Source organism: Pristis pectinata, chromosome 6 (assembly GCF_009764475.1).
Source record: "Pristis pectinata isolate sPriPec2 chromosome 6, sPriPec2.1.pri, whole genome shotgun sequence".
Lineage (NCBI taxonomy): Eukaryota > Metazoa > Chordata > Chondrichthyes > Rhinopristiformes > Pristidae > Pristis > Pristis pectinata.
The window spans coordinates 36438741-36463405 of NC_067410.1; the positions used below are offsets into that span (position 1 = coordinate 36438741).

At 46.3% G+C, this 24665-nt stretch overlaps 1 protein-coding gene across 1 annotated transcript in view; it reads left to right on the top strand.

Annotated features, from left to right (window-relative positions):
• The first annotated feature begins 5983 nt into the window (after positions 1-5983).
• gxylt2 (glucoside xylosyltransferase 2) overlaps positions 5984-24665 on the top strand; it is a 36804-nt gene continuing 18122 nt past the window's right edge. The window contains exon 1 of the mRNA XM_052018122.1: positions 5984-6301. Within this exon, the coding sequence (XP_051874082.1) occupies positions 6045-6301 (257 nt within the window). The 5' untranslated portion in view covers positions 5984-6044. The remainder of the gene's footprint in view (positions 6302-24665) is intronic.

Below are 24665 nucleotides of genomic sequence, written 5' to 3' on the forward strand. Positions count from 1 at the left end.
CTCTAGCTCTGTGTGGAGTTCGCGCGTGCTCCCTGTGACTATGGGGTTCCTCCCACTTCACAAAAACGTCCAGGTTGGTAGTTCATTGGTCACGGTAAATTGGCCCCAGATTCCCCAGAACAGAATCTGAGGGGTTGGGGAGAAGGATAGTTGATGGGAATGTGGGAGAATAAATAAGGTAGGATTTGTGTAAACATGAGTGCTTGATGGTTGGTGTAAATTTGGTGGGCTGAAGGGCCTGTTTCTGTGTTTTATCTTTGAGTCTGAATATTATTTCTAAACATTAGGACTGCATTTTAATTTTGCACAAATATTTATTTCACCAAAATGTGATGGGGCCTATCCACTCTGTCCCCAGCCTCCCAATTCTGCTGCCCCTAATCAGAATACCAAAGGATACTTTACCACAATTAATTATTTTTGAAATGTAATTGGTGACCCACCTGGTTGCTTAATCTGGATTACAAGATTCTGTGTAAGGTTATCACCAATTGATTCAAGTCTGCCAGGACTTGTGATTCACACGGATCAGACCAGTGTTGTACCTGATTATTTAATTTATTTAAAAAATAGTCTTCATTCATAATAAAAATATATACAAAGGAAGAAACAGTGGAAAAAAACTTCTACATTCATGGTTGTTACCTTCAGTAGTGTAAACTTATAAAGAAAAAACCCACCACCAAACATAGCACCATTACCACTCTCATGGCTCTCTGAGGTGCTATCCCTTTCATTATTCAAGGGACTTTCCCGCTCCATTCTGCCCCTCCATGTGTGGTCACAGAAGGAGCCTAGACGGTGGTGCTTCCCCACAGAGCCTTAGCATGGGTTGCACCGAGCTTCAGTGCGACCCTCAGCACGTACTCCAGCAGCCTGGACTGTGCCAGTCTGTAGCATTCCCTTACGGACATCTCGCTGTGCTGGAAGACCAACAAGTTTCGGGCAGACCAAAGGGCGTCTTTCACCGAGTTGATGACCTTAAAGCAGCACTTGATGTCTGTCTCGGTGTGTGATCCTGGGAACAGCCTGTAGATCAGAGGCTGCTGTTACGCAGCTGCTGGGAATGAACTGGGACACGGACCTCTACATCCATCTCGACACCCTCTTAGCAAATCCACAGTCTGCAAAGAGGTGGGTGACCGTTTCTTCCCCACTGCAGCCAGCCCAAGGGCAGCGTGCATTGGGAGTGATATGTTGTCTGTAGAGGAAAACTCTGACTGGGAGGGCACCTCTCACCACCAGCCAAGTGAGGTCTTGGTGCTTGTTGGTCAGATCTGGCGCTGAGGCATTCTGGCAGATGGTTTGGATTGGCCATATGGTTTGGACCATTTACTCAGGGAACAAACCCACAGAATCCATAGTGTCCCTGTCCCGCAGTGTCTGCAGTACATTCCGCGCTGACCACTGCCTGATGGACTTGAGGTCAAAGGTGTTTACTTGGAAGTACTCTTCCACAAAGAACGGGTAGTGCAGCAACATCCAGCTGACTGGGACGTGGTGCATAAAGGTGCCAGGCCTATCTTATGCAACACCAGGGACTTGCGTGTAGGCAACGGTATCCCTGAGCAGCACAAGGCTGTCAAAGATTTTCCTGCCAGGTACAGCACAGGTTTGGTCTGAGTGGATCACCTGTCCGAGAGCAGACTTGACCCGGTTGGGGATGGCCTTGGATAGGATCTTATAATCCACATTCAACAGTGAAATGAGTCTCCAATTCCTGATGACCTCCGTCTCCCGCTTCTGCTTACCTGATAGATGTCTGACAGCCTGAGCTGCTCAGCATTACAATCATTTACATGCAGGACAAGCAGTGGACGCTTAGGGGAGGGAGACGCCTTTAACAGAATATCACACCAATGCGATGCACATGCTCACTAAAATGGGCAATTGGATATAGCTGGTCTACCCATTCATCAGTAGCACAGTCATAACTAATGGGTGGGAAATGGAAAGCTGTCTTACTGTGCAACGTCCCAGTCAGCTGGACGTTGCCGCACTAACTGTCCTTTGTGGAAGAGTACTTCCAAGTAAACACCTTTGACCACAAGTCCATCAGGCAGTGGTCAGCGCAGAACGTACTGCAGACAATCCAGGACAGGGACACTTTGGATTCTGTGGGTTTGTTCCCTGAGCAGACTGTCCAAACCACCTGGCAGAATGCCTCATCGCCAGATCTGACCAACAAGCACCAAGACCTCGCTTGGCTGGCGATGAGAGGTGCCCTCCTAGTCAGAGCTTTCCTCTACAGACAACATATCACTCCCAATGTACGCTGTCCTTTGGACTGCTGCAGTGGGTAAGAAACGGTCACCCACCTCTTTGCAGACTGTGGATTTGCTAAGAGGGTGTCGAGATGGATGCAAAAGTCAGTGTCTCGCTTCATTCCCAGCAACTGTGTAACAGAGGACTCTGATCTATGGGCTGTTTCTGGGGTCACACAACAAGACAGACATCAAGTGCTGCTGAAAGGTCATCAACTCAGTGAAGGACAGCCTTTGGTCTGCCCGAAACTTGTAGGTCTTCCAGCATCGTGAGAAGCCTGTACGGGAATGCTGCAGAGTGGCACAGTCCAGGCTGCAGGAGTACGTGCTGAGCGATGCACTGAAGCTCGGTGCAGCCAATGCTAATACTCTGTGGGAAAGGACCACAGTCTGGGCTCCTTCCGCTACCACACATGGAGGGGCAGAGTTGGATAGAGAAGCCCCTCGAACAATGAAAGGGGTATCACCCCAGTGAACCACATAAATGGCAATGGTGCTATGTTTGTTTGGTTTTTTTCTTTAAGAGTTTACACTTCTGAATGTAACGACTATGAACATAGAAGTTTTTTTGCCCTGTTTCTTCCTTCGTATATATATATTTTTTATTATGAATAAAGTCTATTTTTGAAATAAAAAAAGTATCTCAAGTTAAAGGTGCCCTCTTCCTCCTTATACCAAGCCTTTTTCTGAATCCATCAGGAAAGATGCAGGCATATGAGGGATGACAAAGGCACACAGGTCAAAGCCTCCCTATAAGGTAAGATACTTTTATTAGGCACATGTACATCGAAACACACAGTGAAATGCATATTTTTTGCGTGGAGTGTTCTGGGGGCAGCCTGCAAGTGTCGCCACGCTTCCAGCGCCAACATAGCATGCCCACAACTTCCTAACCTGTACATCTTTTGAAGGTGGGAGGAAACCGGAGCACCCGGAGGAAACCCATGCAGACACAGGGAGACAGTGGCCAGATTTGAACCCGGGTCGCTGGCGCTGTAAAGTGTTATGCTAACCACTACACTGCCGTGCCTGCCCAGGTGACATTGCCATTTTCTGCTGGGATCAGTCCCAACAGGCTTCAGGGGCCACACTGAGTCACAGCAAAAGCAAAGCCATGTTTCTTGCCAACTGGTCCAACCAATCCTTTGTCACATTCACAATCAAGTTTGATTCCCTGAAAGTGCTGGAAATATAGTTTGCAGGAACTGACATGATGCTAAAGATGGAGAAACCAGCTGGGATAACTAAAGTCCTGAATGAAGAGTTTGGTTTTAAGGTGGAGAAGAATTCAGAAAGGGAATTCTGGAGCATGGAATTTCTACAGTTGAAGGCAACTTTGCCACTGATGGCCAAAGGAAGCAAAGGTGAATGAGAGGTCATAGTGGAGGGATACAACGTGACTGCAGAACTGATGAAGATTATAAAGATGGGCAGTGAAAATAAAGGTGAGAATTTTATATTTTAAGGTATTACATGGGCCAGTGGCTGGGACAGCTAGGAAGTTAGTAAGCATATATACCAGCAAAGTTTTGGATGAGTTGAGGTGTATGGAGATTAGTTAATGAGAGACTCTTAAGGAGAATATCAAAGTCAGATCTGGAATCGGCAAAGATAACTTAAGCATCAGGTGGGCTTGATCATGGGAATGAGCAGACAAGTATTGTTAATTGTGGAAAGTATCTTTTAAATAAATCCTCATTTCACCTCCATCACATTCCATGTTCTAAAACTGATTAAATCTCTTTTGAAATTGCATCCAAAAACAGTAATTGTGAAAAATGAATAGTATAAATTAAATGATGCTTACAAAGGAGCATGGTTTCAATACTGTGTCTTCCAACCAGCAGCATTTTCAATGATGGTGAAATGCAAAATAATTCAAGTTACTTATTACTAGATTGGGCATTCCTACGTACATAATAAACAATTCCACAGTAGATTGAATTGACATGAAGGGAAGACAGTTTCAATTCATATTGCTGCATTAAAATTGCAGTTACTATGTTTCAAACATCTAATTAGTGACTATTCTGCAAATAATCAGCCAGAATAGATTGCTTTATTGAAATCAAATTCATGAGATTGGGTTATAATTGTTAATTAGTTATGTTCAGGGAAGGCTTTCCAAATTGATTTGCTTTCAATTTACAGTATGTGCTTTTTTTTCCTTTTGTAATTTGAAATAAAAAAAAGAAAGTGAGAAACAAAAGGCCTGTTAACATTTTGTTTTCATTTTTGGCTGTAACGAGTCCTTCTCTCTTTAAGTCTTGACAAAGCCCTTCTAAATGTTGTAATAATGTTATTCCTTGTTCTCACTTTCTTTTCAGTGTCTGGATCCCTTTAAATTTCACTAAAATTGTAATTTTTTGCTTTCACCATTGGACTATCTACTGATACATGGCTAAAATGGCCCCCAAAATTTTCAACAATTTTCATAATTGACCTTGCTGATCTCTGGTAACCTGTGCTGCTAATCCTTGTGTATTAACTTGCTGGGTGAAACAGATCTGAAAGGGCCATAAACTAGAATCATTCATGTGGTGTCAATGACCTGATTAAAGGAAGTTAAACTAAAAAGAGAAGTATAACAGAAAAATGTTGAAGGAACTACATTTTGCACTCATAGGTTTTAGGTGCAACACGTCACTCGCTAAGGAACATCTTGCAAATCTTTGTGCATCTGTGATGAATTGAGATGTTCTGACAGGATCCATCACTTTTTCTTCCCACCATGTCTGAAGAATATTTCCATTCACTTCATTATCAGATTAGCTTTGCCAGATTTCAAAGGCAGCTGTTATAACATTAGGATAATAGAAAGGAAAATCAGAGGTTCTGATCTGGGCTATAGGATTAAAATCGTTGCTACTAAAATCAGGACACAAAATAGTACACAAAAATGGGAGTCAGGAGAGATGAGGTTAAAATAAGGTAGGAGGATATTCATGGTGAACTCGAGTGCAAATGTACATGCAGAGAAAATATCAACGTCCGTTCTATTAATTTGTGACTGGGCAACTGAAACATACAGTACTTTTTCTCTTGGGGATTGTCTTATCTTTCAGCTTCACATTAACATTTTCTCTTTACAAGTGGGGATGGATCTCCGTATTCCCTACATTTTTGTTTGACGTATTGCTTGCAGTACCATTTTTCTGTCATCAGACACATCTTCCTTACAAAAGAGATCTGGCAGCACAATGTTTAAATACCAACGCAGCACTAAGCATTATCGTTGCCTTTTTGTAAAGCCTTAATCAATCATAAGGAACCAGTTGGTGGTACTTTAGAAGTAGTTTTGCTCTTTTTACGGCGTGAAAAAAATAAAATCCTGCTGAATATCACGTTACGACACAAATGTGTGTTTTAGTTTTCGGGGAGAGGGAAAAGAACCGTTTAAGCTGAAAATGTGGAACATTGAGACCACATTGCGAATTCACTGCATTTGTAATTTTTGGTTTGCAACATTCGTGGAATATTATAGAAACTCGTTACTACAATGCCAATTGATTAAGATTGCACAACCCTTGAAGGGTTAAAATGTAACGTGGTCCTCTTTTCACTTTGGGGTATGAGAGCGTTGCCCCTTGCTGGGTCAAAGTGGGCGAGGCCCTATGTGGCGTTGCATAAGTAAACTGGAGGGAAAACAAGAAAAAAAATGACAAATCTGGAATTAATTTCCGAGAAAGTATTAAGAATGTTACGGCAACAAAGTGCACAGCAAATGACGTGAGTGCGGGAGGGAGTGGATCTTGTCAGCCAGTGGTGCGGAGTCACACAATGAAACTTTACTACAAGATCGCTGTAGTGGTCGGCTGTCTGGTGGGTGGCCGCCTACTGCTCTACCTGCTGCTGGGCTGGTCGGCTGCCCAGCCCCCGCCTCGGGGAGGCGACGGCCGAGCTTGGCGGGCCGTGCAGGGGTTTCAGGGGCGACTGGTTACTCGCCACCCAACTGCTTTCCGCTCGCCGTCTCGGCCGGTTTTGAACCGGCAGCCACGTCCCCTTCCAAAAAGGCGCAAAAAACTAGTCAGCGACAGGTAAGAGCTCAGGGGTAAGTTTTGGCTCGCTTCGCCAAGCGACCGAAACATGTGCCGTGCCCGAGCTGGGGATGGGGTGGTGTGCATCAGAGAGGCAGCGCCGTCGGGGCTTGGCGCCAGGAGGAAACTTTTACCCAGCGTTATAGACTCGCCCCTACTGCTCTCTACAATGGAGCAGACCGTTTCCCGAACTGCATAATTTTTTAAATGGAATATTCTACTCTAATACTGTGTGCACTGGTTGGAGTATTTCCCCTCACCGATTTTATTCGGGGTTAATTTGCATGCCCATCGAACGCGTTGGATGTGTTGCGACATCCCCCCCACCCCCATGCCAGCTCGGTGGGCGGTGGTCTTCCACATTGTTCAGCGCCTCTCTGGGTGGAAGCTCAAGATTTGGTAAAATAGTGACAAGAATTCCATCATTCATTCACTGGATGTGGCTGTTATGTGCAAGGCTGGCTGTTACTGTCTCCCCTCTTCCTCAGGCTGTCTCTGGCTCCTTGCCCCTGATTTGAGGGGGTAGCTCGGAGTTCTGGGCCACAGGGCGGGCAGACTGAGGATTTCCCAGCTATCCGTTTTCTTTTCAGACTGGCAACCCAACAGTTTCATACACACTTTAAAATAAAACATTTGCTCTATATTTCTGTAATTACTTGGATTGAAACGCTGCCTTGAGGCCATTGGTTACCTGTGTCCTGGACCATGCTCATCAGCATGGCCCGGGGCTGGCAGGGGCGTCTCCGTGGCCAGCTGTGCTGACACAACGGCTTTGACAACTGGGGAAACCCCGCCCCCAGCTCTCAGCCGTTTGAATGGGAATGTCCTTGCTCTTCACAACCATTCGATATCACCCAGGAACTGGAATGGATAGTTTGGCACAGTGCTGTAGCTAACGACAAGTTCCTTATGATTAAGGCTTTACAAAAAGGCAATGGTAATGCTTAGTGCTGCATTCATATTTAATAATTATCATCACCCACTTTTCACAAATGTAAACTGCATGTTTGCCTGTTTTTCCTGCTAACAGATATGCTTCATACAAACACATAATATCCCATGATCCTAAATCTCAGCCTGTGTCTGTATCTCAAAAATGAGGATTGAATACAAAATGGATGCATCACCAACAATAGAATTGAAATTGGTTGGTGATGCATCCATTTGGCCAAGAATTTAAAATCAAGCTTGCATAATACTCTATTCTGAACTGATTGTACTTGTCCTTAGGCCACCAATCTAAATTATGACAGAATAGATAAAGGAAATACTGCTTTCAAATTCTGATGAGGGGTGTGTAATTGACATGTCAGATTTTCTGACTCAATTAGAGTTCACAATATTTTCTATTTGTCTTTTATTTTCAGCGTCCTGATCTATAGACCACTGATTCTGTTGACTATGGATTTCTTGCCATTTTTTTAACCATGAGCCGAGACAATAAGACCCATATTTTCTGCATCAGTTATGCCACTTCACTACAGATTGGGATCAAAGCTGATGCGTTCATGATTCTTGTGAATGATTTATGCCATCTTCACCGGTTGAGGACAGGTGGATGCAAGTTCTTGGAATATGTAGAGTTTCTTGTGCATCTTGTCAACTGATTACCATCTTGACAATATTGTCTTTCTGTTCTTCTGCCCCCTTCAGATGCAAATTACATTTAATGATGCTTGACAAAACTATCTACTCAAGTGAAATGCTAAATACCTCAAGTATTCCACACAGGCACTATTTATTGAAATTACTAGTCACAAGCACAATGCCTTGAATTTAGAGGGATATATCAGGAAAAACAGAAAAATCCTCTTGCAAATATTTCAACACTGGCAAATATCGCAGACCTTCATCTTAAAATGGGGACAGGCAGTTCATTTGATCCATCACAATGTTCCTTACAGCTATTCTGTTGCACAGTAATCTCTTCTTGGGCAGACCTTCAATATCAAAGATGACTTGCTATCTCTCTTTTTTGGGGTTCTGAGGTGAATGGTAAGACTAGTATGGGAACCCCAGATTCTCCCAGGTAGGGCAGGAATGGCCTGATGGGGTAGGCAGGTGAGTAGTTTGTGAGATGGTGGCAACTTTCGCATGACTTCTGTGTGTTCCTAATACATGGCCTCGAGATTCTCAATACCACTTTAAGCAGTCATGGGCCAGCGATTCCCAGGAGTCAGTGGGGATGTTGTATTTCTTCAAGGAGGTTTTGAGTACATCCTTGAGTCTTTTCCTCTCATTGTTTCAGACCTCAACAATAGAGAATCTGTTTCAGAAGTCAAGTGCCAGGCCTGCCCAACAGAGCCAACTAAGTATGACTAGGGCCTCATTGCTGGAAATATTGACCTAAGAATATTAAACATTGCAGTGTTTTGCTGTAGTTTGCATTCCAGTGGCATTTTTTTTGTATACCAAGATTTATTGAACCTGTGAGATTGCAAAATGCCAAAACATATCATGCTTAAATTTTTGCATAATTGCTTTAGTTAATATTTGGGTTCTCTTCTCTACTTACCAGGCCAATGGACCTTTCATGTTTTGGCATTGTCCATATTCTGTCATGTGTAACTGCATCAAAGCAATTTTAAGCAGTACTGCACTTGACTTAGAAAGCATTTTCAGTATTGTCCAAGATATTAGTATTCTTTTCACAGTGTTTAACTGGGTACTTGCTAAACATTTTATGGATGCTTCACCACTTCCACAGCATGGAAGCTGGCTGCCAGAGAGGATACTGAGTACTGTGGGACTGCTGCCCAGATGCTGTCCTGTGGTGCTTTGAAGTTAAATTCAACTTCTATGAAGAACAATGATATAAATTTCTCGGTAAACAAGCAATATAGTGGAATACTTCCAGCTGTTATAGTATGTTTTTCTTTGGACACTGGGTGGATGGTTTTCGCCTTCATTCCGTGGTGACACACTTGCTTTTGAGACAGGAGGACTTGGGTTCAAGTGCAGAGAACAAAGACCAGGGTAGCACTTCAGTGCAGAACTGAGGAAGTGCTGCACTTTCAAAGGCTATGTCCATTAGGCCCAAGTTCTGTCAGCCGATTTGATATGTGCCAACAGTCCCAATGGATATATGAAAAAGATACTGGGACTACTCTGAGTAGTCCAAGTCCAACCCAACATTCATCCTTCAAATGAAGCTAAAAATAGATGATGATGGTTATTTATCTCATTCTGGTTTCTTGGGACTTGCTATTGGCTTGTTTGGCTGCTGTGTTTCCTAGATTCAACTGTAACAGGAGTTAGCTAACTGTAAAACATTTTGGAATGCCCTGAGATTGCAGATGCTGCTACATAAATAGAAGGTCTTGTTTTCTTCAGAACCTGTAGCTTGGCTTTGTGAACAACAGATTTATCTGAAGATTTTACATGAGTTTCAGTCATGCAGGTTTTTGATGCAAATAACCTATGAGTATCACACTTCTCTGGAAATCTGTGAAAATGTAGATCTAAATGGTATGTGTAGTTTTTTTGTTGTTCATCACAAGGAATGGTTTACCAAAAACAGTAAAGCCATGATAGCATTTATACTTGAAAAGTTTTATCTAAAACAATAGGAGATCAGATTTTGCAGGAAATGCCAATATTTCCTCATGCAATTACCACAAAGTGTGCGGTTCTGCATTCTTGGAAGCGCAAGCACATAGTTCACAACTTGCTGTCCACTTTTGGCCAGCAGGGAATTGAAGTTGCAGTATTGTCTAGCACTTGTATTGGGGGATCTACCAGTAAAAAGTGGCAAGTTACACTGGGCGCAGGAACGGTGACTCCATTCATCTGCATAGAGAGAAACCTCTGCTGGATTGCACCGCTGCCACTTGGCTTGCATTAGCTTTGTTACCTATCAATCAACTAGCTTGGACTGTGACTGAATAATGAGCTAGAACAATTCAAACCTCAGCCCAGAGCTGCTTGAGGTTCCCTTTCAGGACAACTTTGCTTCAGCTAATGGGAGAAGCACTGAGTTAGCAGCAGGACAGAATGAGGATGAGCACAAAATGTGTGTGTAAGAATAATCAATTGATAATTGCATAGTTTTGACTTAATTTTATGTATAAATATGGGCTGGAATGATGATTTTGGGTTTTACTTTAATTGTCAATTGGATACAGTGTTGGTTCAGCAACTGAAGCAAAGTAAGATGAAAACTAGTGAAATGAGGGGTATTTGCTTTATTTATTCTTATTCACTGAGAGGTTGCAGGTGCTGCTGGCAGGCCAGCATTTCCATCCTTATTGTCTTTGTAATGGTGGGAAGCCAGTTTCTTGAACTGCTGCAGTGGTGGTATTGAAGGTACTCCCACAGGGCTGTTAGGTTGGGAGTTCCATGATTTTGACCCAATTACATGAGAGGAGCTTAAATGTATTTCCCAGTCAGAATGAGGTATGCCTCGGAGCAAGTTCACAGGTGGTGGTGTTCCCATGTGATTGTTGCTCAGGGTGGAACCTAGTGTAGCAGCTTGTGTTGAGAAAGTTTTGGTGAGTTTCAGCCATCCGTTTTGTCTCCATGATGTGCCTACGGTAGAGGGAAGGAACTTTCAGGATGGTGCATAGGATGCCAGTCAAGCAAAGCAAAATGCTTTGTCCTGGATGTGAATCAAAACAAAAACCTGCATATGCTGGAAATCTGAAACAAAAACATAAAATGCTGGAAAAACTCAGCAAGTCAGACAGCTTCTGGGGAAACAGTCAACATCCTGGGTCTACAAACCTTTGTCTTGGATAGTGTGCAGATTCTTGAGTGTTAACAAATCTATATTCATCCAGGCAAGTGGATGGTACTCTATCATGCTCTTGACTAACTTGTGCCCCGTTGATCGTAAAAAGATACTGGAGAGTCTGGAGTGAGTCACTCACCGTTGAATGCCCAGCTGTTGTGGTGGCTAGTCACTGGTATTCAGCACACAAATATGACTTAACACTTATCAGTCCAATCCTGAACCTTCTCCAAGTTTTGTGACATTCAGAGGCAGATTGGTGATTCAACTCGGGCTCTTCACTGGTAAAATGAGAAGACTATCCCACTCAGCATAACTAGAAGGATCCTCCCATCCTCTGTTCCACTTCCATGTTCTCTTATTCCTCCCTGTACCTCCTGCTCTATTCTACAGCTGCTGCCTAGGGACACCATCGCCTATGTGCAGGACAGAGGGGTGGACACCTGCCTGGTCAGCTTGGACCAGGGGAAGGCCTTCAACAGGATATCTCACGTACTTGTTGGACTTGCTCTCCAAAATGGGCTTTGGGGAGGGAATCAGGAATTGGATCCAACTGCTCTACACAGACATCAGTAGCACAGTCCAAATCAATGGGTGGGAAACAGACAGCTTCCCCACCAAGTCTGGAGTCAGGCAGGGCTGCCCTCTCTCTCCTGTATAGAACCCTTTGCTGAATCCATCAGGAAGGACGAGAGCATCAGAGGGGTGATGTTGCCAGGCAGTGAGGGCACCCAGGTGAAAACCTCTCTGTTCATAGACGACGTCGCAGTCTTCTGCTCGGACCCAAGGTCAGTTTGCAGATTGATCAGCATCTGTGACCGGTCTGAGTTGGCATCAGGGGCCAGGGTTAACCGCACGACGAGCGATGCCATGCTCTTTGACAACTGGCCCGACCGATCCAACATCCCCTTCACCATCAGGCCTGACTACCTGAAGGTGCTAGGGATCTGGTTCGGAGGACCTGGGACGTGCAACAAAATTGGCGGGAGCGGATTGGGAAGGTGAAGTAGAGTTGGGACAGTGGGAACAGCTCTCCCTCTCAATAACTGGGAAGAACGTGGTCATCAGGTGTGAGGCACTCTCAGGGCTGCTATACTTGACACAGGTGTGGCCTGTTTCTCACTCCTCCAGCTTGGGAATCACCTGTGCCATCTTCCGGTTCATCTGGGGATCCAAGATGGAGCGGTTCCGACGGGTCGCCATGCACAAGTCCCTGGACAATGGGGACAAAAGTGTCCCCAATGTCGCCCTCATCCTGATGGCCACCTTTGTCTATGGCTGCATCAGGCTGTGTGTGGAACCAAAGTACATAGGCACCAAGTGTCACTACATACTGAGGTTCTACCTGTCCCTGGTGTTGCGAAGGATGGGCCTGGCCCGTTGCTGCATAGTGCCCCAGTCAGCTGGGCGTTGCCGCATTACCTGTCCTTCATGGAAGATTTCTTCCAGACCAACACCTTTGACCACAAGTCCATCAGGTAGTGGTCAGCACGGAACATCCTGCAGACACTGCAGGAGAAGGACTCAATGGATACTGTAGGGTAGTTCCCTGAGCAGACTGCCCAGACCATCTGGCAGAATGCCTCATCACCAGAACTCACCAACAAGCACCAAGACCTCACTTGGCTGGCGGTGAGAGGTGCCATCCCAGTCAGATCCTTCCTGCATGGTCGGAACATCACTCCCAGCGCACGCTGCCCCCAGGAGGACTGCGCTGGGGACGAGACAGTCGCCCATCTCTTTGCGGGCTGTGGATTTGCGAAGAGGATGTGGCGAAAGATGCAAGGGTCCTTGTCACTGTTCATCCCCAGCAGCTGATCTCTGATCTACGGGCTGTTCCCAGGGACACACAGAGACAGACATTAACTGGTGCTGGAAGGTCATCAACTGGGTGAAAGACGCCCTTTGGTCTGCCTGAAATTTGTTGGTCTCCCAGCACTGCGAGACGTCTGTCGGGGAGTGCTGTCGACTGGCACATCCCAGGCTTGCAGGAGTACGTGCTGAGGGACGCACTGAAGCTGGGTGCAGCCAATGCAAGGGCTCGGTGGGGAAGGACTACAGTTTCGGGTTCTTCTGCCAATGGAGAGGGAGGGGTGGGGTCTGGTGAGAAAGCTCCTTAGATATTGCAAATAAGGAATTGGGTAGCCCCCAGGGAGCCACAAATATAAAGGTTCGTGCTGTTTTATTGTTGTATATAGTTTGTTTTTTATGATGAATAAAGTTTATTTTGGAATTTTTAAAAAAAAAGCAGGCATACCCTGGGAGGATCTCTCGAGTGTTTCCCAGGGTGCCCCCAAATCAGTCCACACATCAAAGTCTCTGTGTGAAGATCTGGACGCCTGACTCCACAAAGTTCCAAGTGGTCATGCACAGGAGTGAAAAGCCTTTGAGTATCAGGACATATCCCATGTCTGCCAAGAGCCAACCTTCAAGATGCAGCTGAACTAGAATGGGCTAAGCAGACTCCTCGTAGTCAAGGAATCATGCAGGCATCCCGAACGCTTCTAATGGTAGTTGTATCTTCAGGAAGTGATATCTGCCTCTGTTTCAAAACAGATTGAAATGCGCCTCTTAATGCCACATGTGTGTTATCTGTCACTCCCCGATGTTCAGAAGGCATGCCATTTGGGGAAATCTGTCTGTTGCTCAGTACTGAAGGAGATGACTTCTTTCCTTGAGAGAAAAATCTTTGTCATGTCATATTGCAAACTGCATGAAGTGGCACAAATCAACTGCTACCATCTGGGAGGATCCACTGTGACTTTTATTTTGACAGTGGAATAGCTCAAGCATGGATCCATAGCTTGGGAGTATTGTTCCAAGAAGACTCTTGAAGAAAAGGCCACCAAAGTCTTAGCCATTTTCTTCCTCATCCTTTGTCCTTCCACATCAATGTGCCTTTGCCTTTAAGCCATGCCAGAAAGCACCTCAGATTTCCAAAGAACAAATTAGTATCCATATAGTCTCTTCCAAACTCAATCCTTAATAATTAAGGATCCTTTGTATATTTGAGTATGCAATTCTGCCAGTTGTTCAGACCTGGTTTTGTGTGTAGTTCTCACAGTGCTTTGGCTGCATACACACAGACCAATGTGACAAGTAAGGCATTGCATCAGCATTGATCAAAGATTGATGGCACTGCTGCATAGTCTACATATTCACAGAATGCCTGCAGCCATGCACAAACCTGCTCGATCCAGTGTTACAGGTAGTTAGTGTTGTGGTTGTGACTGCAATTGAAAATACACACAACTTGAATCTAGTAGCACCAAGGAAACGTTCTGCCCAAACAAATTTCTAGGCCATGGAACAAAAGGCAAATAATCTAGGTTAGAAAATTTGTTGAGTGTCAGGAGACAATGTGGGGATAATTTGCAAGTTCTCAGGTAAGCATGGGATGTTTGGTGATGCTCCAGAAGCATATAGCACAATCACCATATTTACAAAATATACAATTACACTGAGACTTCCTCATTCGGATATTCAGATTGTCTTGCAAAAAAGGCCAACATATCATTTTCCTTCTGAAATGTTTGCTGCATCTTCTGCATTGGCCTTTAGTGACTTGTGTACTTTGTAGCCTTACAACATGCCAATGTTCCTGGTAGCTAACTGACTGCTTGTCCACCTGAAATGGAAAATCAGCGACACTAAGTCCGTGTTATCCACTGACTTACTGTCTGCAGATCCGTGTACTCTTAAGGTCGGCCCCAGGCTCCAAATTTGTTCCAGTGGCACCAAAAGAGCGGGAAGACAATACCATCGAGGACTTCGATGTTCGATGAAGAAGTCCAGGTACGACCTATGGAAGGCCATCTTGAGAGTGAAAAGGCAATTGTGTGTGAAGCTAGAGACACAATCGGATGCACGACACCTGTGGCAGGGTTTGCATGCCATTACTTCCTACAAGGCGAAAACTAACGGCATAAATGGCAGTGATGCTTCACTCCCTGATAAACTCAATGCCTTTAATGCACACTTTGAAAGGGAGAATAACACTACATCTGTGCAAATCCCAACAGCATCTGGCGACCCTATGATCTCTGTCTGAGGCCAGTGTCAGGACATCCTTCAAGAGGATGAACCCTCAAAGCGTCAGGCCCCAACGGTGTACCAGACCGGATACTGAAAATCTGTGCTGACCAACTGGCTGGAGTGTTCAAGGACATCTTCAACCTCTCACTGCTGCAGTCGGAGGTTCCTGCCTCCTCAAAAGGGCATCAATCATACTGGTGCCCAAGAAGAGCAGGGTGAGCTGCCTCACTGACTACCGCCTGGTAACAAGCAAACCTACTGTGATTCAAGTGCTTTGAGAGATTGGTCATGGCTAGAATTAACTCCTGCCTGAGCAAGGACCTGGACCCGCTGCAATTTGCCTACCGCCACAACAGGTCTACAGCGGACACAATCTCACTGGCTCTCCACTCTGCTTTGGAGCACCTGGGCAACAGCAAAATTTACATAAGGCTGCTGTTTATCAATTACAACTCAGCGTTCAACAAAATCATTCCCTCAGTACTAATCAACAAGCTTCAAAACCTGGGCCTCTGTACCTTCCTTTGCAACTGGATCCTTGACTTCCTTATCAGGAGACCACAGTCAGTGCGGATCAGTGGTAACATCTCCTCCTCGCTGACTGTCAACACAGGCACACCTCAAGGATGTATGCTTAGCCCACTGCTCTACTCTCTCTACACTCATGACTTTGTGGCTAGATGCAGCTGAAACGCCATCTATAAATTTACCAATGATACCACTGTTGTTGGCAGAATCTCAGATGGTGTTGAGGAGGCGTACAGGAGTGAGATAGAGCGGCTGATTGAGTGGTGTCGCAACAACAACCTCGCACTCAACGTCAGCAAGACCAAGGAATTGATTGTGGACTTCAGGAAGGGGAAGTCGGGAGAACACACCAGTCCTCATTGAGGGGTCAGTGGTGGAAAGGGTGAGCAGCTTCAAATTCTTGGGCATCAACATCTCAGAGGATCTATCTTGGGCCCAACACATTGAGGCAATCACTAAGAAGGCATGCCAGTGGGTCTACTTCATTAGGATTTTGAGGAGATTTGGTATGTCACCAAAGACTCTTGCAAATTTCTATAGGTGTACTGTGGAGAGCATTCTGACTGGTTGCATCACCGCCTGCTATGGAGGCTGCAATGCACAGGATCGACAGAGGCTACAGAGGGTTGTAGACTCAGCCAGCTCCATCACAGACACAAACCTCTCCACCATCAAGGACGTCTTCAAGAGGCGGTTCCTCACGAAGGCACCATCCATCATTAAGGACCCTCACTACCTGGGACTTGCCCTCTTCACGTTATTACCATCAGGGAGGAAGCACAGGAGCCCAAAGACCCACACTCAACGTTTCAGGAACAGCTTCTTCCCCTTCACCATGAGATTTCTGAACAGTCCATGAACACTTCCTCATTATTCCTCTTTTGAGAGAGTTATTTATTTTTGTAACATATAGTAATTCTTATGTCTTTGTCTTGCACTGTACTGCTGCCACATAACAACCACTTCACGACATATGTCAGTGATAATAAACCTGATACTGATTCTTCAAGAGGCAGTGCCTCAAGAAGGCAGCATCCATCATTAAGGACCCTCACCATCCAGGACATGCCGTCTTCTCATTACTACCATGAGGGAGGAGGTACGGGAGCCTGAAGACCCACACTCAACAATTTAGGAATATCTTCTTCCCATCTGCCATCAAATTTCTGAACGGTCTATGAACCCTACTTTGTTATTCCTTTTTTTTTGGACTATTTATTTTGTAATTTATAGTAACTTTATGTCTTTGCAAGGTACTGCTACTGTAAAACAACAAATTTCATGACATATATTTCAGTGATAATAAACCTGATTCTGATTCTGTACAGCTGAGGTCAGTTGAGTGTTTGAAACCCAGAGTTTGTTACATCCATAGAGAGGTCATTGCCAGCAGATTTAGTGGAATTATGCCTTTTTGTTTTCTGTGGGAAGTCCATGTCCCCATTTCTCACAAATAATGAGGATTTTGTACACTGTCACTCATTTCCCTGTTAATTTGTTACTGTTAAATCATGCTCTTGGACAGAATAAACATGGCTAGAGATTTTGTTTGTAATTCAATGAATATTTTAGAAGTACCATTTACAGTGGCTGAGGTTTATTTTTAACTCAATATTTATAATTCTGGATTTTGAGGAATGCAAAACAATGAGTATTATTTCCATTTAATATTTATATTATTTTAAGATAAAAATCCTGAATTACATGCTCAGTGGCATGCAGACATGGATTCCATATTTGACGGTGCTAATTGAAACCAGCAGAAAGAAATCAGATTACACATTTATTCACAAAATAGGCATCAAGTTTAGGATTTCGGGGAGTTATTACATCCTTCAAAAAGGTACAGAGCCAATCACATAGGGGCCAATTTGGAAGTTTTACATAGAATATTACAGCACAATACAGGGCCTTCGGCCCACGATGTTGTGCCGACATTTTATCCTGCTCTAAGATCTATCTAACCCTTCCCTCCCACATAGCCGTCCATTTTTTTAAAATCATTCATGTGGCCATCTAAGAGTCTCTTAAGTGTCCCAAATATATCTGCCTCCACCACCTCTGCCGGCAGTGTGTTCCACACACCCACCACTCTTGGTTTAAAAAAAACTTGCCTCTGACATCCCCCTTATACCTTCCTCCAATCACCTTAAAATTATGCCCCCTCGTGTGAGCCATTTTCACCCTGGGAAAAAGTCTCTGACTGTTCACTCGATCTATGCCTCTTATCATGTACACCTCTATCAAGTCACTTCTCATCCTTCTCTCCAAAGAGAAAAGCCCTAACTCACTCAACCTATCCTCATAAGACATGCTCTCCAATCCAGACAGCATCCTGGTAAATCTCTTCTGCACCCTCTCTAAAGCTTCCACATCCTTCTTATAATGAGGTGACCAGAACTGACACAATGCTCCAAGTGTGGTCTAACCAGAGTTTGAAAGAGCTGCAACGTTACCTGGCAACTCTTGAACTCAATACCCTGACTAATGAAGGCCAACACTCCATACACCTTCTTAACCCTATCAACCTGTGCGGCAACCTTGAGGGATCTATGAATGTGGACCCCAAGATCCCTCTATTCCTCCACACTGCTAAGAGTCCTGCCATTAACCTTGTATTCTGCCTTCAAATTCAAACTTCCAAAGTGTATCACTTCACACTTTTCTGGGTTGAACTCCATCTGCCACTTCTCAGCCCAGCTCTGCATCCTATCAATGTCCTGTTGTAACCTGCAGCAACCTTCTACACTATCCACAGCACCGCTAACCTTTGTGTCATCTGCAAACTTACTTACCCCCCCCCCCCACATCCTCATCCAAGTCATTTATAAAAATCACAAAGAGCAGGGGTCTCAAAACGGATCCCTGCCGAATACCACTAGTCACCGACCTCCAGGAAGAATATGCTCCATCTACGACCACCCTCTGTCTTCTGTGGGTGAGCCAATTCTGAATCCACACAGCCAAGTTTCCCTGGATCCCATGCCTCCTGACTTTCTGAATGAGACTTCCATGAGGAACCTTGTCAAACACCTTACTGAAATCCATGTACACCACATCCACTGCTCTACCTTCATCAATATACTTTGTCACATCCTCAAAGAATTCAATCAAGCTTGTGAGGTATGACCTGCCCCTCACAAAGCTATGCTGACTGTCCCTAATCAGCCTATGCTTCTCCAAATGCCCATAAATCCTGTCTCTAAGAATCTTCAGTAATTTGCCCACCACTGAAGTAAGACTCACTGGCCTGTAATTCCCAAGGTTGTCCCTACCCTCTTTCTTGAACAAAGGAACAATATTGCCACCCTTCAATCATCTGGTACTACTCCTGTGGCCAGTGAGGATGCAAAGATCATCGCCAAAGGCGCAGCAATCTGTTCCCTTGCTTCCCGTAATAACCTTGGATATATCCCATCTGACCCCGAAGAATTATCTATCTTAATGTTTTTCAAAAGTCCTGCATGTGCTCTTTCCTCACATTGATATACCCTAGCATATCAGCCTGTGGTACACCATCCTCACAATCGTCAAGCTCTCTTTCATTGGTGAATACTGAAGCAAAGTATTCATTAAAGACCTCCCCTACCTCTTCTGACTCCAGGCACGTTTCCTCTTTTATCCCTCATTGGTCCTGCTCTCACTCTAGTCATCCTCCTATTCTTCAGATATGTGTAGAAAACCTTGGGGTTTTCCTTAATCCTACTCGCCAAGGCTTCTTCTCGCTCATGCCCCCTTCTAGCTCTCCTCAGTCCATTCTTAAGCTCCCTGCTGGCTACCTTGTAACTCTCCAGGACCCTGTCTGATTCTTGCTTTCTAAACTTAGGTAAGCTTCTTTCTTCCTCTCGACAAGATGTTCTACGTTTCTTGTCAGCCATGGTTCCTTCACTCTACCATCCTTACCCTGCCTCAATGAGACAAACCTATCCAGAACCCCATTCAACCCCTAAAGAACCTCCACATTTCTGTGTGCACTTCACCAGGAACATCTGTTCCCATCTCCTGCCTAATAGCATCATAATTCCCCCTCCCTCAATTAAATACTTCCCCATATTGTCTGCTCCTATCCCTCTCCAATGCTGTGGTAAAGGTCAAGGAGTTATGGTCACTGTCCCCAAAATGCTCTCCCACTGAGAGATTTGAAACCTGATCAGGCTCATTGCCTTGTACCAGGTCCAGTATGGCCTGTCCTCTGGTTGGCCTGTCCACATACTGTGTCAGGAATCCTTCCTGGACACACCTAACATCTATCCCCTTTACACTAAAGAGGTGCCAATCAATATTAGGGAAGTTGAAATCATCCATGACAACAACCCTGTTATTTTTGCACTTCTCCAAAATCTGCCTCCCGATCTGCTCCTCAGTGTCTCTGCTGCTATTGGGGGGGTCTGTAGAATACTCCTAATAGAGTGATCCCTCCTTTCCTGTTTCTGACTTCAACCCACACTGACTCAGTGGATGATTCCTCCAAGACATCTCCCCTATCTACAGCAGTGACACTGTTCCTGATCAGCAAAACCACTCCCCCACTTCTTTTTCATCCATCCCTGTCCCTTTTGAAACATCTAAACCCCGGAATATCCAGCAGCCATTCATGCCTTTGTGACAGCCAAGTCTCTGTAATGGCCACCATGTCATAGTTGCACGTACTTACCCACGCTCTAAGTTCATCACCCTTGTTCCCAATACTTCTCGCATTAAAGTAGACACACTTCAGCCCATACAACTGATTGCGATTTTGCCCTTTCAAATGCCTATCCTTCCTCGCAGTCTTTCTACACTCTGCATCTACTTGTAAACTAAATGCACCAACCTCTGACCCATCACTCTGGTTCCTATCCCCCTGCCGATCTAGTTTAAACCCTCTCCAGCAGTTCTCACAAACCTGCCCGCAAGAACATTGGTCGCCCTCCGGTTCAGCTGTAACCCATTCCTTTTGTACAGGTCATACCTTCCCCAGAAGAGATCCCAATGACCAACAAATCGGAAACCCTGCCCCCTGCACCAATTTCTCAGCCACGCATTCATCTGCCAAATCATCCTATTCTTACCCTCACTGGCACGTGGCACAGAGATTGCTACCCTTGAGGTCCTGCTTTTCAGCTTCCTACCTAGCTCCCTATATTCCCTCTTCAGGACCTCAACTCTTTTCCTACCTATTGTCATTGGTAACAATATGTACCACACCCTCTGGCTGTTCGCCCTCCCCCTTCAGAATGCTGTGGACCCGATCCCAGACATCCCTGACCTGGCACCCAGGAGACAACATACCATCTGGAAGCCTCTTTCATGTCCACAGAATCTCCTGTCTGCCCCCCTTACTATGGAATCCCCTATCACTACCGCCCTCCTCTTCTCCCTCCTTCCCTTCTGCGCCACACAACCAGGCTCTGCACCAGAGACCTGGTCACTGCGGCTTTCCCCTGGTAGGTTGCTCCCCCCGCTCCCCCCCAACAGTATCCAAATCAGTGTACCTGTTATTGAGGGGAATGGCCACAGGGGTACTCTGCACTACCTGCCTATTCTCAGTCCTTCTCCTGACAGTCACCCAGCTACCTGCCTCCTGCAGCTTAGGACTGCCTGCCTCCCTGTAGCTCTTATCTAAGAACTCCTCATTCTCCCAGAGGAGCCGAAGGTCATCCAGCTGCAGCTCCAGTTTCCTAACGTGGTCTGTAAGGAGCTGCAGCTGGATGCACCTCGTGCAGATCTACTGCAGCTATCAGGGAGATTGGAGGTCTCCCAGAACTCCCACATCTCACAAGATTAACATATCACTGACACCAGAGCCATTCTAACTACTCTATCCTGGCACTAAAGAAAAAATTAAGAAACTTACCTTCACCTCCTCTCGCCAAAGCCTCAGTCCCCACTCTAATTCTGGCCCAGTCCAACAATGGTCACTCTCAAAATAGCCACTCCACTTATACCTGCATTCTTTTTATTTATTTAATCAGCCAATGAACTGGTAACGATTTGCAAATGTGCCTTGTTTAGACTCGTGCAAGGTGAAACTCACGAGCACATGCACAGAGACTCACCTCTTTTGGAAGCTCCCGCTCCAAATAGAGATAGAGATATCTTTATTAGTCACATGTATATCGAAACACACAGTGAAATGCAGCTTTTGCGTTGTGTGTTCTGGGGGCAGCCTGCAAGTGTCGCCATGCTTCCGGTGCCAACATAGCATGCCCACAACTTCCTAACCTGTACGACTTTGGAAAGCGGGAAGAAACCAGAGCACCTGGAGGAAACCCACGAAGACACGGGGAGAATGTACAAACTCCTTACAGACAGTGGCCGGAATTAAACCCAGGTTGCTGGAGCTATAAAGCGTTACACTAACCGCTACACTACCATGCCTGCCCTATCTCGCTCCAACTCCCACCTCTGCCATGATTAGAGACCATGATCAGAAAGGTCGTTCTCCCAGGATTCATGGTGGATCTCTACAGACACTGACATTGAAGGAAAGACATGGAGGACTCTTTGCAATCAAGCGGCTGCCTGATGAGAGCTTAACCTGCTGATACAGAGGTGGGTCCTAAGCTGATTGGGAAATCAGTCTAACTCCTCTGTTCAGCAAATTACTACATCGGGATGGCGGCAGCAACAAGCACCTTGGGATGAGGGATCCGCAATACAGTCAGAGTGACAGTGAAGGATCTCAGTGAAGGAACCCTTTCACATGGGACCTCTTCATCAGAAAGGTCTTGCTGGATACTTGCAAGTTTGAGGCTAAGGACATCTACTGCCTCCAGGACCTCACGGGTAATGGGTACTTCGACGTTATCTTCAAGCAGCCAATAGGATGGCAGAAGCTGCTGCAGGACTTTCGGGAGAGGGGGAATAACGCTCTGCTGTCACTGCTGAAGGTGCAGCCACTCTTCACCACCACCCCCCCCCCCCCCCACCCCACCCAGGTAATGGTACACATGTTTAACCCACATGTGCCCGTGGTGGATGTCCTCACCTTCCTGGCTCGTTATGTTGAGGGAGCGGGAAGCTGCATCGACATCAAAGACCTGTCGGGATCTGGACCAGCAAGCACCAGGTGAAGGTCAAGTTGAGAGCTGACACAAATGGATCTATCATCCACCTCCCCGCCCCCCCCCCCCCCCCAGTGATTGCCATTGGAGGGAACTGTGGATACATGGCATACACAGGACAACCCAGGGTGTGTTGCAATTGCAACAAACCTGGACACATGGCGGCCCAGTGCATCACGGTCACAGTCATCTGCAAGAACTGTAAGCAGGAAGGTCACCATACAAAGGACTGTTGGGAAAGCAAATGTTGCAACCTCTGCGGGGAAGTAGGCCACCTCTACAAGGCCTGCCCAAAATGGGCCTTTACATATGTGCAGGCAATAAGAAGGGGTATCAGCACCAACAATACCCTGAGGAACACCGACACCCCCCCCCCCCCCCACCAGCACAGAGGCCTCAGAAGAGACCGAGACCAGGAGGGCTGAGGACAGCCTGACCGCCTTGAGCTCCCAACCCCCAGCCATGAACTCCCAGCCCCCTCCCCAAGAGGAGGAGTCAATGGAAGAGGGAGTGGGGGAGGGACAAGAAAGGGAATGGCAGGTGGTGAAGAGGAAGAAGGCACAGAAGACACCACCCAAGAGAAAGAAAAGAATAATGCAGTGGATGGACACCAGCAACTTCTCCTCGTCAACAGCGGAAGCTGATGACAGAGGCAGAGGAAGCGGCAAAATGGAGGAGAGAAAACCGAAGAGAAACAACGGACAGGAACAAGTGAGGGAAGAGCCCTGCCTGCCAACCCCCAGCTCTGGGAGACCGGGAGCAGCACAGAGGCCATCGCCCCCAGCTCCGGGAGACTGGGAGCAGCACCACACCTGATGCAGCCCAGCACCGGGAGATGAAAGAAATTGGACCACCGGAGGAGAAAAGAACAGGGGCACAGACGGATTCCACCACCAACCCCCCCCCCCCCCCGAGACACCACCAGCCTCACCACAGGGGACCCTACGCCCAGGGGGAGACCAATCCCATATATCTGAGTCCGGAATCAGTGAGGCAATTCACCAAAGCTGTGGGCATGAGGGCCCAGGACAAATGAAAATGGACTGTGTGATTGGTACTGAACTCCAAAAGAGCCATGGAGATAAAACTGGCATCTCTAAACGTGCGCAGTGTGACGTACACTGCGCGATGTGTTAACGCCTTGCAGTTCCTTGCCAAGGTCAAGGCGGATGTGACTTTCCTGCAAGAGTGCGGGCTTCCGCACCTCCGCAACTATCAGAGGTGGTCGCGATGGTGGTCCCACGGACTGTCAGTGTGGTCGGGGGGCAATGATTGTCGCGCTTCTGCCTGGGGATTCTGATGCAGGTGGGGGGCAACTTCTCAATCACCGAAGTCAAAGAGGTGGTGGGGGGGGAGGGGCGGCTCCTCGTGGCAGATGTGATGTACCGGAACACATCCGCTCTGGTTAATTAATGTGTATGCCTCGCCTGTGTGGAGCGAGCTGCTGGCGACGTCCCCGCCAGTCATTCTGGCCGGTGACTTCAAATGCGTCATTGATGCGGCTGGACGATCCGGCAGTGCCGACAGCAGACTGGACAGCACATCCAGACTCCTGATGGAAACGGTAAAGGATGCCAAGTTGCACGACGCCTTCAGCACCACTGCAGGCGGAACACAGCCGCAATACACCTGGTCCAGTTCGGACGGCTCAGCCTGGTCCCGGATCAACTTCCTCTTCGTGTCGGAGCCAATCACAGTCAGATCCACTGACATTATGCCAGTGTTCTTCCCTGACCACCGTCTTCTTCAGGCCTCCTGTCACCTACAGGAGGACCAGAAGGCAGGCAGGGGGACTTGGAAGTTGAACGTCAAGCTGCTGACCCCAGAGGGCATCGAGGAACTAAAGAGGGATTACGTAGGTTGGAGAACCGTGAAACTCCTCTTTGACTCCCCAGTGCACTGGTGGGAAGCGACAAAGGAGAACATCAAGAGGCTCTTCATCCGCAGAGGGGTCCAGAAAGCAAGACGGAGTCAGAGGGAACTGTGCCAACTCCAGACAGACCTGCAGCAACTCCTCCTCCTGCAG